The sequence below is a fragment of the Coenobita brevimanus genome, chromosome 97 (assembly GCF_032717465.1).
Source record: "Coenobita brevimanus isolate Jiangsu-jjx chromosome 97, ASM3271746v2, whole genome shotgun sequence".
Taxonomy (NCBI): Eukaryota; Metazoa; Arthropoda; class Malacostraca; order Decapoda; family Coenobitidae; genus Coenobita; species Coenobita brevimanus.
The window spans coordinates 13,208,671-13,221,956 of NC_137050.1; the positions used below are offsets into that span (position 1 = coordinate 13,208,671).

The 13,286-nt window shown below is 44.3% G+C and overlaps 1 protein-coding gene across 1 annotated transcript in view; it reads left to right on the forward strand.

The window, feature by feature from the left end:
* Positions 1 to 13,286, forward strand: part of LOC145413828 (extracellular matrix organizing protein FRAS1-like) — a 596,816-nt gene that overhangs the window by 94,875 nt on the left and 488,655 nt on the right. Inside the window, exon 11 of the mRNA XM_080283490.1 lies at positions 5,930 to 6,122. Within this exon, the coding sequence (XP_080139616.1) occupies positions 5,930 to 6,122 (193 nt within the window). The remainder of the gene's footprint in view (positions 1 to 5,929; positions 6,123 to 13,286) is intronic.

Genomic DNA, 13,286 nt, shown 5'->3' on the forward strand with positions numbered 1-13,286 from the left:
TTAGGCAGAGAGCTCACGTCCTTCCCTTGGAGACTCTTCTTTACGAGGTACCAGAGGTTTTCAATCAGGTTGAGGTCTGGGCTATTTCCTGGCCAGTCTTTCATGAATGATACCTCGCAGTCATGAAGCCAATTGGCGACCGATTTGGCCTTGTGAGCAGGTGCACCGTCCTGCTGAAACACTCGTGCACCTGTTAGCTCGAAGGAGTCTGGTAACTGATCACACAGAAGCTCCAGGTAAACATCCTGATTCACTCTGAGGTTCTTTGGAAGTACAACAAGCTCCCCCAAACCCTTCCCTGAGAAACAACCCCATACCATGAGTGAATCAGGATGTTTTACTGTGCTTTCCACATACCGTGGGTCAAGTGGGTCACTACCTTTGCGTCGATACACACGTGCTTCTCTGTTACAAGTAACACTAAATGTTGCCTCATCAGACCACAACACTGACAACCATTGCTCCTCACCCCAGTTTAGATATTTATTAGCAAAGGCAAGCCTACGAATTCTCTGGCTTTTGGTGAGAAGAGGCTTTTTCACAGGCCTATGACTTGTGTAACCAAGCTCATGCACCCTACGAGACACTGTTCTCACTGACACCTCACCAAACACTTCCGGGTTGCTCTCCTTAATTTTCCTTGCACTCACATGAGGATTAAACTCCACTGCACGTTTTAAAACATTAACAGACCTTGGGGAAGTTTTCCTAGGCTTACCAGACCTCGGTTTCTTTGTGGGAACTTCACCACTGTTTTCCACCCGAAACCGCGCACACCAACGACGCACTGTCGATCGTGCCACACCAACCAATTCACTAATTTCCTTTGTCTGGTGGCCTACCTCCTTTGAGAGCAATGATCTGGGATATGATTTCACTCGATAGTTCACAGGTAGGTGCCATAACAAAGTTGTGAAGGCCAAAACACTGCGGGACACTCAGTAAAAAATGGCGCAATTTGAGAGGGACACTCGGCGGAGTTCCTCTCTCTCAGGCAGCCCATGGGCGACTGAGGCGGGAACCAACCAGCGCGTCGGAAGGCCTCAGGCTACCGTGACGTCATGCTCGGAGCTCAAACTTGTGGCTCAATTTTTACCCCCCAAAATGGGTGATTCTTTTTGGACCATAAGTATAGTGCGCCCGGCAGACAACGCTGAATACTTTTGACGAGTACTGTATAGATATATATATATATATATATATATACAGTAATCCCTGTAATATCTGGACGCCCAATTTCCGGACATCCACAATTACCGGACATTTTCGTCACGGGATCCAGTATTCCCAAAATGGGCCAAAAACCGCAAAAATTTTTTTAAAAATCCGACTTTTTCCCTCCCGTAATTTGAAGTTGGCACGGGCCAGCTGTGTTGTGGTGCGTCGTTCCGCCAACATCCGCTAGAGCGCCTCTGCATCCTCCCCACTTACCGCCCATCTCTCGTTGTGTGTGCACGCTCGTCATCATGGCTGCCCACGTGCTCACTTTAGTGGTGATGCCTTACCTGTTGCAGGCTCTCCTGCTGCTTTCATGCCTCTTCTTCGTGTGTGTGATGATGGCCCCACCGCCTGAGAAGAGGAAGAGAGTGGTTTTGACTCTGGAGAAGAAGAGGGAGATATTGGACAAGGTGGATGCGGGATGGTCTTCCTCACGCATCCTTCGTAAATTCAGTCGGGTCTGATCTACTTTGTTTGATATCAAGAGATCCCGAGACAAACTCATGCAGCACACGGCTGACTTCTTGTTGAAAAGCAAACGCAACGTGGAGAGAAAGGTGATGTTTACTCCCAAGTATGCAGAAGTCGACCGCTCCACGTTGATTTGGTATCGATATCAACGTGCTGCTGGTGTGATGGTGCGTGGCACGGAGCTGAAGGCTGCTGCTGAGAAGTTCGCAAGGCTTCACGACACCCCAGACTTCAAGGCATCCAAAGGTTGGCTCTTCGTGTTCGAGTTACGACATGGCCTTACCAACCGTAAATCTCATGGCGAAGCTTTAGATGCCAATGAGGATGGAGGAGATGAGTTTTGGCACAAGGTGAAGCGCTTGATCGACAGGGAGGGCCTCACTCTCAGTCAAGTCTACAATGCCGACGAAACTGGCTTATTCTATCGCTCTTTGCCTACGAACACTCTTGCCGAGGAGACGGAGAAGCGTGTACCTGGCCGCAAGCTCTGCAAGCAACGAATATCTGCTTTGTGTTGTGCCAATGCTAACGGCATGCACCGGCTTAAGCCCGTTATTGTTGGCCGTGCTAAGCAGCCTCGGTGTCTTCGTGGGGTGATGGATGTCCTTCCTGTTATCTGGTACCATTCCTTGAAGGCATGGTTCACAGCCCAGATCTTCAGAGACTGGTCCCACCACCATTTCGTCAAGGAGGTCATCCATTACCAGACGGAGAAACTGGGAATCCCACATGACGAGGTAAAGGCCCTCCTTCTCCTCGACAGTGCACCTGCTCACCCGTGCGACGAGGAGTTGGTGGCTGAGAATGGCGCATTAGGTGCATGTTTCTGCCACCTAATACTACTGCTGTCATCCAACCAATGGACCAAGGAGTGATCGTGGCAACAAAGAGGCTGTACCGCCAGAAGTTCCTGGATGAGGTGATGGTTGTTCTCGAGGACGAGAACGAGTGCGGGGAGGGACGGGACACCCGAGGCCAGCAGACTTTGGAAAACCTTCACCGCTACAACATCAAGTCTGCCATCTACAACTGGGCCAGTGCATGGAAGGAAGTCCCTGTCAAGACTCTGGAAAATGGTTGGTCTCGTCTGCTTCTCAGAATGGATGTGGAGCACGATTTCCTAGGTTTTGACGTGGATGACTTCCATGCACGTCTACATGCGCATGGGGACGATGTTGATGTGGACGAAATGCATGAGTGGTTGGATGATGACGAGGGCGATCCTGGGTATCAGACATTGTCTGATATCGAGATCGCATCTTCAGTTGCAGGTGTCAGTACCCAGCTTGAAGATTCCGATGAGGATGGTGACGACGATGCGGACTCCTCTCAGCATGACACTATTCCAACCATCCCTGAGCTGAGCGCACGCCGAGAACACCTAGAGTTTGTTCTCGACTACCTGGAACACCCGGACTGTGACAGGGAGATGGGGCCCTTGGGACTTGTGGAGGAAGTGCGCGCTTTCAGGCAGCACATCATTAATTGTCAAAATCATCGTTCCTTGCGTCAATCAACCATTGACAGCTTTTTCAGGCCCGTGACCCCCGCTGTGCCCAGCCCTGGCTCCACTCCATTGCCTCCCCAAGACAGGCCCTCATGCTCCGAGCCACAGCCCAGCACATCAGGCACAGTGGAGTCACCACTCGATGTGAGTTTGCACCTCTCTTCAGAGTCTTCTGAAGTGGGTACGCCATCACCACGACCCAGTGACACACCCCTAGGTCACCTGCAAGAGCTACTCTCAGACTCTGACAGTGATTAAACACCTAAAACTTCTCCACTAGACCACACAGGAATTTACGGTGTTGTGCAGTGAAAAAAAACAGTGCATAGTGTTAAGGAATTAGAATTCTGAGTGAAAAGACAAAGATTTAATTGACTTTCAATGTAACATAAATTAACTAGAGTGTGTTATGTTTAGAAAATGGTTTTATGAGTGGAAAGACTTTAAGTGCAGAGTGCAACACTTATTTCATTAAGGTACAATGGAGCGCCAGTAACACAAGAGTGCGCAGTGTTAAGAGAAAGGAATTCTGAGTGCAAATGACTAAGTTAAGTGCAAGACTTCATGAACAGTGTACTGCAAGTACTTCAGGAATTCCTTCTTACTGTCAGAGTCTGAGAGGAGGCGGGTTATTCATCGAGATGGCCAGGGACTTGCTGTAAGTACCCAGAATGTTTCATATTGTACTGTATTTTCCATGCTTACCTCTAACACCACATTTCACTCTTTTATGTCCCTTATTGGTGTGAATAGGGTCTTAGGTGCTATGGATGTGCAGTAGGGAGGTGTTTTTCTGAGTTAGGCTAGGTTAGGGTCCATAACTACCAGTCCAGGAGCCAGGGACTTGTTGTAAGTACCCAGAATGTTTAATATTGTATAAACTCATCTCTAAAACTTCATTTTATGGTTCTTTTGCATTTATTTCAGTATTTTATGTCCCTTATTGGTGTGATTTGGGTCTTAAATAGGTGCAATGCATGTCCAGAGGGAGTTGTATAGGTGTTTTTCTGAGTTAGGGTCCATAAGTACAAGTCCAGGAGGCTGGGGCCCACTATCGGGACAGGACCACTTTCCGGACGTGCCTTTGGCTCTATTACATCGGATATTGGGGGAATTACTGTATATATATATATATATATATATATATATATATATGTATATATATATATATATATATATATATATATATATATATATATACAGTATATATATATATATATATATATATATATATATATATATATATATATATATATATAACTGTACATAGAGAGAGAGAGAGAGAGAGAGACAACCTTAGAATTGTCGATACATCGAGAATGACACGTAGACAGGTCATGTGGTTAATCAGAGTCAGATACAGTATACACTTCTGGTTTTACTCGTTCTAAGCACAGCTGAGGTACACCTGCAAAATGTTGACTTTTCTCTCGCATGTTAACTCTGTCCCTCACTCGCTACAACTACTTGTTCACCTCAAACTCTCACTGGCTCTCTGCATAATCACTCTGCCCTTCACTGATTACTCTCATTGCTTGACTCACTGTCACTGATGCACTCACTGTTCACTGGCAAAAAGCACAACTTTGTCACTCATACCAAACTCACCAAAACTCCACTGTCTGGCACTCACTCTCAGGCACACTGCGCACACTCCCACATCTGTTACACTAGGTTGACTCCCAGCAAGCCACACAAGCCCCTTAATATACCCTCCCCAGCTTTCCATACTATTGCATCCCAAAATACTCTAGCAAAGAACTCACATTTTCTGATGCAGTAATGCACATTGTAGATCCCCAGAGAGAACATAAATTTTCTTGCTCAATAATATACCTCAATTAATGATATACAATAACAGTAATTGACAAGTACTAATCCCTACCTTAAGATAAAACAAAAACAAAACAAGTGCTGAAATCTTCAGAATGTTCTTCACATTTCCAGATACAAATGCCAGCCTAAACCTATGACAGAACATTTAATTTCTAGAAGGTTCCCTATGTCACCAGATATAAAACACAACTCTGTTCCTACTGGCATAACACTAAAACACTAAATGTCAATATGGTTATTTAATCCCTTAAGGGTAGGCAACTTGTCAATTATACGACCATTTGGGGCAGCATATTTTCAGAAAAATAATGTATCAAGGAGTAAGCCTAAACATGCGTAAATCGATGAAAATGGATGAAAAACGAAGGCAAGAGGTGTTACATGCATGGTAATACGTCTCTGTTGGCTGTGGGAGGAGTGAGGGAGGAGTGCGTGCAGGCATCTTCTCACTAGGCTCACCTGGGACGAGGCTAGCAAACTATTCACTCATTTGCATTTTCTTCACCATTGAACACTATATTTATCATTTATTCATTCTTTACACTTCATAATTTTATGTATGTGTTATACTTGAACACTTATAACAATAAAACCTACGTATGTATATACTATTTTACTTGAAATATTATAACACTATATCTTATACATGTATATTTAATTTTACATGTTTTTAGGCTTGGGAGAGTAGACGGCAGGACAGTAGGTGACAAAGATGCCTTATCGCCCAATTTCACCAATAAATTAGGACCGAAAATGGCTGGACGTTACGTAATGTCGCCTGCCTCCTCACGCATGGACGTTATGTAATGTCACCCGCCTGTTAGGGGTTAAACATAGCACCTTTGTCATCCTTTCAGAATATAAGATATAATTGCTGTATATGATTGTTTACCTTAGAGTGCCATCCATCATGTCGAACCTGTGAAAGTGCTGGCATCTCCTCATGCACCTCCTGTCCTCCTGGTCTTATGCTGAGTGCTGGATCATGTGGCCTTCAGTGTCCCCGGGGCAGCCATACTACCAGCGAGAATCAAGAGTGCCAGCCATGTCATCCATCATGTGCCCAGTGTGCAGGACCTGATCATGATAGGTAGGAACACTGGCAACTATTGTAAGAGGTCTGTGATACCATTTTTTGTGCAGGTAAATACACCACCACCAGATACCATTTTTTGTGCAGGTAAGTACACCACCACCACCACTGACAGAATATTCAGAAACAAGAAAAAAAAAACACTCAAGATGATGAGGAAGGTGAGAAAGAAGAAAAAGATGATTGGGCGGCGGCAGCGCCACCCAATCATCTTTTTCTTCTTTCCCACCTTCCTCGTCATCTTGAGTGTGTTTTTTTTTTTCTTGTTTCTGAATAATCTGTTCAGTCATTAGCATTGTTATAGAGGGTGATGTTAGTCTCAAGTAAGCAGGAACAGGAAAAGGAAAGTACTACAGTTGAACTGTCAACAATTGTGTGTGTGTGTGTGTGTGTGTGTGTGTGTGTTTGTTTGTGAAATAAGATCATATATTCATCATTCATCAGTCTAGATTTCATATTGCCATCTGCATTCTAGTGACGGAAGTAATTTACACTGTCTGTCTCATTTGACTAAGTTGCTCTCATAAGACCTGTGAAGCAGAACATTCCTTTGACTGTCATATAAGAAAGGGGTGCAGCCTTTGTTATGTGCATCTTCATACACCCTTAAATCTGTCACTTTCCATCTTTCATTTAGTTTGCTCTCTTAAATTTCAGATCTTGCTTTTTCACATTCACATGGCAAAACCTAATTATTTTTCATCTTTCCTTCTCCTTACCACCCTCAAACTCGTACTGTACTTTATACCCTTTTCACCAACTTATGATATCCTTTCTCTTCGTGACCATATAGTGAATGCCTTTTCCTCTCTTCCCTCCTGCTTCCCTGCCTTCCTCTTCTGTCTTTCTTTCCCTTTCCTTCTGTCTATGGATGACTCTGCACCGAGTGACAAGCCAAATGGTTTCTTGTACACCAGGAAACCATTTACTGCGCTGGGTAATAACCATACAGCCAAACTATGGCGCCTGGTGGTTTAGTGGGTAATTAAGGTGCTCCAGTCAGATTGAGCCTGTGTAGGTTTATGTCAGAGGAGTGGTTTGGCATTATTGCTCATGTAATGTCACTGAGGGATGAGTGAGGCTGGTCACTCTCATCAGGACTTACTTGCTTAGCCTCTGGCTCCTACACTTCTCATGGGGCAACACAGGATTAGATGATGTATGTATGTATGTAACATGTAATATAGAAATCCAGATATTGAGGGGGGAAATGTACTCTTTTTATTGGATATAAAAACAAAAGGAAGAAATATTACTTATCATTCTGACAGTACTTTTGTGATATGATTAGTGCTTGGTTAAAAAAAAAAAAAAAAAAAAAAAAAAAAAAAAATGTTAATCAGTTTGGCTTTTTTGTGTGTGATGAAACTTTCTTCATTATATGTGTGTGGAAGATAGGATGAAAAGGTATGTAATGGATGCAAGAGCATACAGAGCTTGGGGGAGTAGACTTTCTGACCATCACATGGTGGTAGTGAAAGTCAAGGTTCAAATGAAGTGGTGGAATAGAAGAAGGGAAGGACAGGAGGACGCAGTACATACAAGGAGGGTAGAAGGGTTGCAAGAGGATGGAAAAAGGATAGAATATGAGTATAAGAGAGAAGTGGTGGAGCGATTGGGTAAATATGGTTTGGAGCAGATGGTGGATCTGGAAGGTGCATGCAGGATATTCACAGAAGAAATCAGTGCAGCATGTGATGTGGTGCACAGAGTGAAGAGAAGACGAAAAGGGTGCAAGGAACAGCATGGTGGAATGAAGAGGTGGGACAGGCTGTGGTGCTAAAGAAGAAAACATATAGTGAGTGGATGAGAAACAGAGGCGTGGAAGAAGTTGAGAGACTGAAGAGAGAGTTCTATAGAGAAGTGAAAAGATTAGTAAGAGAGAGTAAGAAGAGAGTGGATGGGGAATTTGGAAGGAATTTGAGTGTAAGGTATAGAGCCAGCCAGACTATTGCCAAACGCCATAATCCCACAAGGGGTGGCCATTTGACTTTGAGTTATTTGTTTTACGGGGAGGGGCACTAACCTTCCACTAACCCACTTGTTGACACATAGGGACCACGTATGGTTTGGTTATATGGTTACCACCCAGCATTGTAAATGGTTTCTTGGCTTACAGGAAACCATTTGGCTTGTCACTCAATGTAAAGCCACCTGTAAACGAATGAAAAGCAATAAGAAGTGACGGGAAGGATGGGGGAAATAGGAAGAGAGGAGGGCAGGCACAGAAAAACAATGACAAAGGCTAAGGAAGAAGTAAGCAGCACTACATCAAGTGAGTGGATGGTGGTTGCCACCACCTACCACTAAAGTGGAGGGAATGGAAGAAAATGTTCAGGAAAGAGGTAATGAGAGGTCACGAATGAAGTTAGTTTGGGAATGAAAGATAAAATTGGTAGATTGCTAGTGGAGAAGGGAGAAAAAGTGAGCAGATTGAGAGAACATTTTAAGGAATTGCTGAGTACAGAGAATGAAAGTGATGTGAGTATAAGTGGATGGGGAATGGCTGGGAGAAGGAGGGAGGTGAGAAAAGAGGAAGGATTCTTTAGGATGGAAGTAGTGGAACTCAAAATGGTGAAAGTCCCAGGAATGGATGGAGTGTGTAGTGAAATGCTGAAGCATGGGAGAGAGATAATAGTAGAATGGATATGGAAGATGAGTGGATTGGCCTGGGAGGAAGGTAGAGCCCTGAAGGATTGGAAGTCAGGAATAAGTATTCCTGTGTTCAAAGGAAAAAGGGAAAAAGAAGTGTGTGGTAATCATAGGGACATTTATCTGCTTAATGTAAAAAGAAAGGTACATGGCAGGATACTTATTGGACAGGTTAGGGAAATCTATCTATCCATCTATCTATAGCCCGACGCCCTAATCCCGCAAAGGGTGGCCACAGACAAAACGCCTCCAAGTTCCTCTGTCACCCACTTTTTGACTACCCTCCCCCCAACTCACCTCCCCCTCCCTCATATACCTCTCAACTCCATCCCTCCACCTCATCCTCGGTCTACCCCTCCCTCTCCCTCCCTCCACCTCACCTACATACACCCTCTTAGTCAGTCTTTCATTCTCCATTCTCTTCACATGTCCAAACCACCTCAGTGTATTTCTCCTAATCTTCTCGACCACATCCACATCCACCCCACAACGTTCCTTCACATCTTCATTCGTCAACCTGTCCCTCCACACCACTCCACATGCTCCTCTCAAGTAGCTCATTTCCACTGCTCTCACTCTTGACTTGTTCCCCTCTTGCAAGGCCCACGCCTCGCTTCCATACGTCAGGATAGGGATCACAATACTATCATGCAGTGACTTCTTAACTTCCATACTCACCTCCATATTTCTCATCACCGCTTTCAGTGTACCAACAACCTTCCTTCCGTGCTGTACCCTTTCAATCATTTCATCCCCCAAAGTTCCATCCTTACCCATCACACTACCCAAGTACTTGAATGCACTCACATTCTCCATATCCTCACCATCTAACCTCACTGCACACTCTGTGACTTCATTCCTCTCAAACACCATAACTTTACTTTTGTTTACATTAACTTTCAGCTTCCTCCTCCTACAAACTGTCCCAAATTCATTCACCAAACCTTGCAACTCCCATTCATCTTCACTCAACAATACTGTATCATCAGCAAACAGCAACACTGGAATCTTCCAAATCTCACCCTCATTCATTTGAGCCACCCCCACATTCACTGCCCTACCTTGCACCTCCTTTACAACCCCATCCATGTATATATTAAACAGCCATGGAGACATCACACAACCCTGTTTCAGTCCCACATTGAGATCAAAGAACTCACTCAGCTCACCATCCACTCTCACTGTAGCCCTAGCTTCCTCGTATATACTCTTCACAGCACTCAGCAATTTCCCCTCCACTCCATATATTCTTAATACCTTCCACATACCTTGCCTATCTATTCTGTCATAAGCTTTCTCCAAGTCCATGAAGGCAGCATACACTTTCCTTCCCTTCTCTAGATACTTCTCCACTAAACATCTTAGAACAAATATCTGATCTACACACCCTTTTCCCTTCCTAAATCCCCCTTGTTCTTCTCCAACTAGCTCCTCTGTCATATGCCTTACCCTATCAATGAGTATTCTACCATATATTTTACCAGTCACACTAAGAAGGCAAATACCCCTATGGTTACCACATACTTCTCTCTCCCCTTTTCCTTTGTATAAAGGAACAATTATACCTGATTTCCAGTCCTCTGGAACCCTTCCCTCTTCCCAAGGTAATCTACACAACTTCCATATCCACTCCACAACAATCTCACCCCCATACCTCAGCATTTCACCACATACTACATCAATTCCTGGGGCCTTTCCCAACTTAATCTTCATCGTTTCCACTACTTCCGCCCTACTGATCTCTTCCTCCCTCCTCTCATCTCTTCTTCTTCCAGCCATTCCCCAACCATTTATACTCGCACTGCTCTCACTCTCTACATTCAACAAATCCTGAAAGTGCTCCTTCCATCTCCTCAATTTCTTTCTCTTCTCCACCAACAATCTATTATTCCTATCTTTCACTCCCCTACTATTGCCCCTTTCACACTGCCTTACTTTCTTTACCTCCTTCCAAAACAATTTCTTACTCTCCCTCCATTTCACACTCAGATTCCTCCCAAACTCTTCATCCACTTTCTTCTTACTCTCTTTCACCAGTCTCTTAACCTCCCTTCTCCTGCTCGCATATACCTTTCTCTTCTCTCTCTCATCTTCTCCCCTACCTCTACTCACTAACCATTCACTATATGCCTTCTTTTTTTGTTCCACAGCTCGTTACACCTCATCATTCCACCATGCTGTCCCTTGCACACCCTTGCATCTCCTCCTTACTCCACAAACCACCTAACACGCTGCGCCTATCTCTTCCGTGAATATCTTACATACATCTTCCACCCCTTCCATCTGCTCTAGCTCATACCTTCCCATTCTTTCTTCCATTATGCCCTTATACTCTGTCATTTTCTCATTATCTTGCAATTTCTCCACTCTTCTCACAGGAGCTGCTTCCTCCTGTCTTCCCCTTCGTCTCCTCAACCACTTTCTTTGCAGCTTTACCTTGGCCATCACTAAGTGATGGTCCGAGACTCCATTCCCCCACCTTCTCCACACTCTTGCATCCAACACTTGTCTTCTCATTCGCTCATCCACACACACGTAGTCTATCATTGCCTTTCGTTCAACAAGTTCACCATCCATCCTCCTCATTACTCTCCATGTATACCGGTGGATCATCTTATGACGAAAGTAGGTGTTGGCTATTGCCAACCCCTTACAAGCACAGATGTCCACCAAAGCACTACCATTCCCATCTACTTCAGCCGGCACACCCCACTGACCAACCACTCCATCCACTCGTACATTCCCAACTTTGCCATTCATGTCTCCAATCAACAACACTCTCTTGCTCCTCTCAAACTTGTCCATACATGCTTCTACTCTCGTCCAAAACTCATCTTTCTCTCTTGCCACTTGATCTTCTGTCGGGGCATACACACACATACAATTGCCCTTGCTTGTATACCTACTTTCATCCTCACCCATACAATCCTTGCACCCACTGTTCCATACTCTCTTATATTCTCCTTCCACTTCTGGCTTATCATCAGACATACTCCCTCTCTTGCCCTCTCATTCTCATTGACTTCCGCACATATACCTAAACCATATTCCCATTCTCTCACGCTTTCACCTTCCCATTTAGTTTCAGTCAATCCACATATATCCACTTTTGCATCCTCAAGCACCTGAACAATCTCTCTCTCTTTTACTTCATCATTCACTCCTCTCACATTCCATGTTCCCACCCTAAGAATGTCCTTTGTCCGTTCCTTAGTCGTCAAGGTATGGTCAGTCCGGGTCTGAGGCACTTTATTCGCTTTTTTTAGTTAGTTCTTTTTACGGGGTGGGACACTAACCCACCACCAACCCTTTTAGTCGCCTCGTACAACAAGCAGGGATACTAGGGGAGTATTCTTGAAACCCCAGAGGAAATTATTGGTGAAAAACAGGGAGGCTTTAGGAAGGGAGGAGGCTGTGTAGGTCAGATAATCATTCTTAGGTCTTTAGTGGAAAAGTTTCTAAAGAAAGGAAAGAAGTTGTATGCTGCCTTCATGGATTTGATAAAAACATAAAACAGAGTGGATAGACAAGGAATGTGGACAGTATTAAGAATATGTGAAGTAAGTGGGAAGTTGCTGATTGCTCTGAAGAGTATGTATGAGAGTGCTAAGGCTGTAGTGCATGTGGATAGTGAACTGAGTGAATTTTTCTGTTTGAATGTTAGATTGAAACAAGGATGTCATGTCCCCATGGTTGTTCAATCTGTATATGGATGGGGTTATTAAAGTTGTACAAGATAGGAAAGTGGATGATGGGCTGACCATAATGAGAGAGGGCAATGTTTGGAAACTCCCTGTACTGTTGTTTGCAATGATACTGTATTGTTAAAGGAAGACGAAAGGTAACTGCAAGACTTGCTGAATGAGTTTGGGAGAGTGGTAAGAAACAGAATCTAAAGGTGAATGTAGGGAAGAGTAAAGTTATAGTGTTCGAAAGAAATGAAGCTAATGAATGTACAGTGAGGCTAGATGAGGAGGAAAAGGAAGATGTGAGTATGTTTAAGTACTTGAGTAGTGTGATGAGTAAGGATGGAAGATTAGGGAATGAAGTGCTTGAAAGGGTACAGCAGGAAAGAAGGGTTGCTGGCTCTTTGAAAGCAGTGATAAGGAACAGAGAAGTGAGCATGGAAGTTAAAAAGGCACTGCATGACAGTATAAACCCTAATATATGGAGATGAAGCTTGGACTTTGTTGGAAGAACACAAGTCGAGAGTGAGAGCAGTGGAAATGGGTTATTTGAGAGGAGCATGTGGAGTTATGTGGAGAGACAGACTGACAAATGAGAAGGTGAAGTAGCGTAGCAGTGTGAATGTGAATGTGATAGAAAGCATTAAGAGAAATACTTTAAGGTGGTTTGGCCATGTGGAGAGGATGGAGAGAGAGAGAGAGAGACGAACGAGGAGAGTGTATGCGAGTGAGGTGAAGGGGGGATAGAAGGAGGGGGAGGCTGAGGATGAGGTGGAAGGATGAAGTGGAGAGGTATATGAGAGAAGGGGGTGTGAGCTGGGAG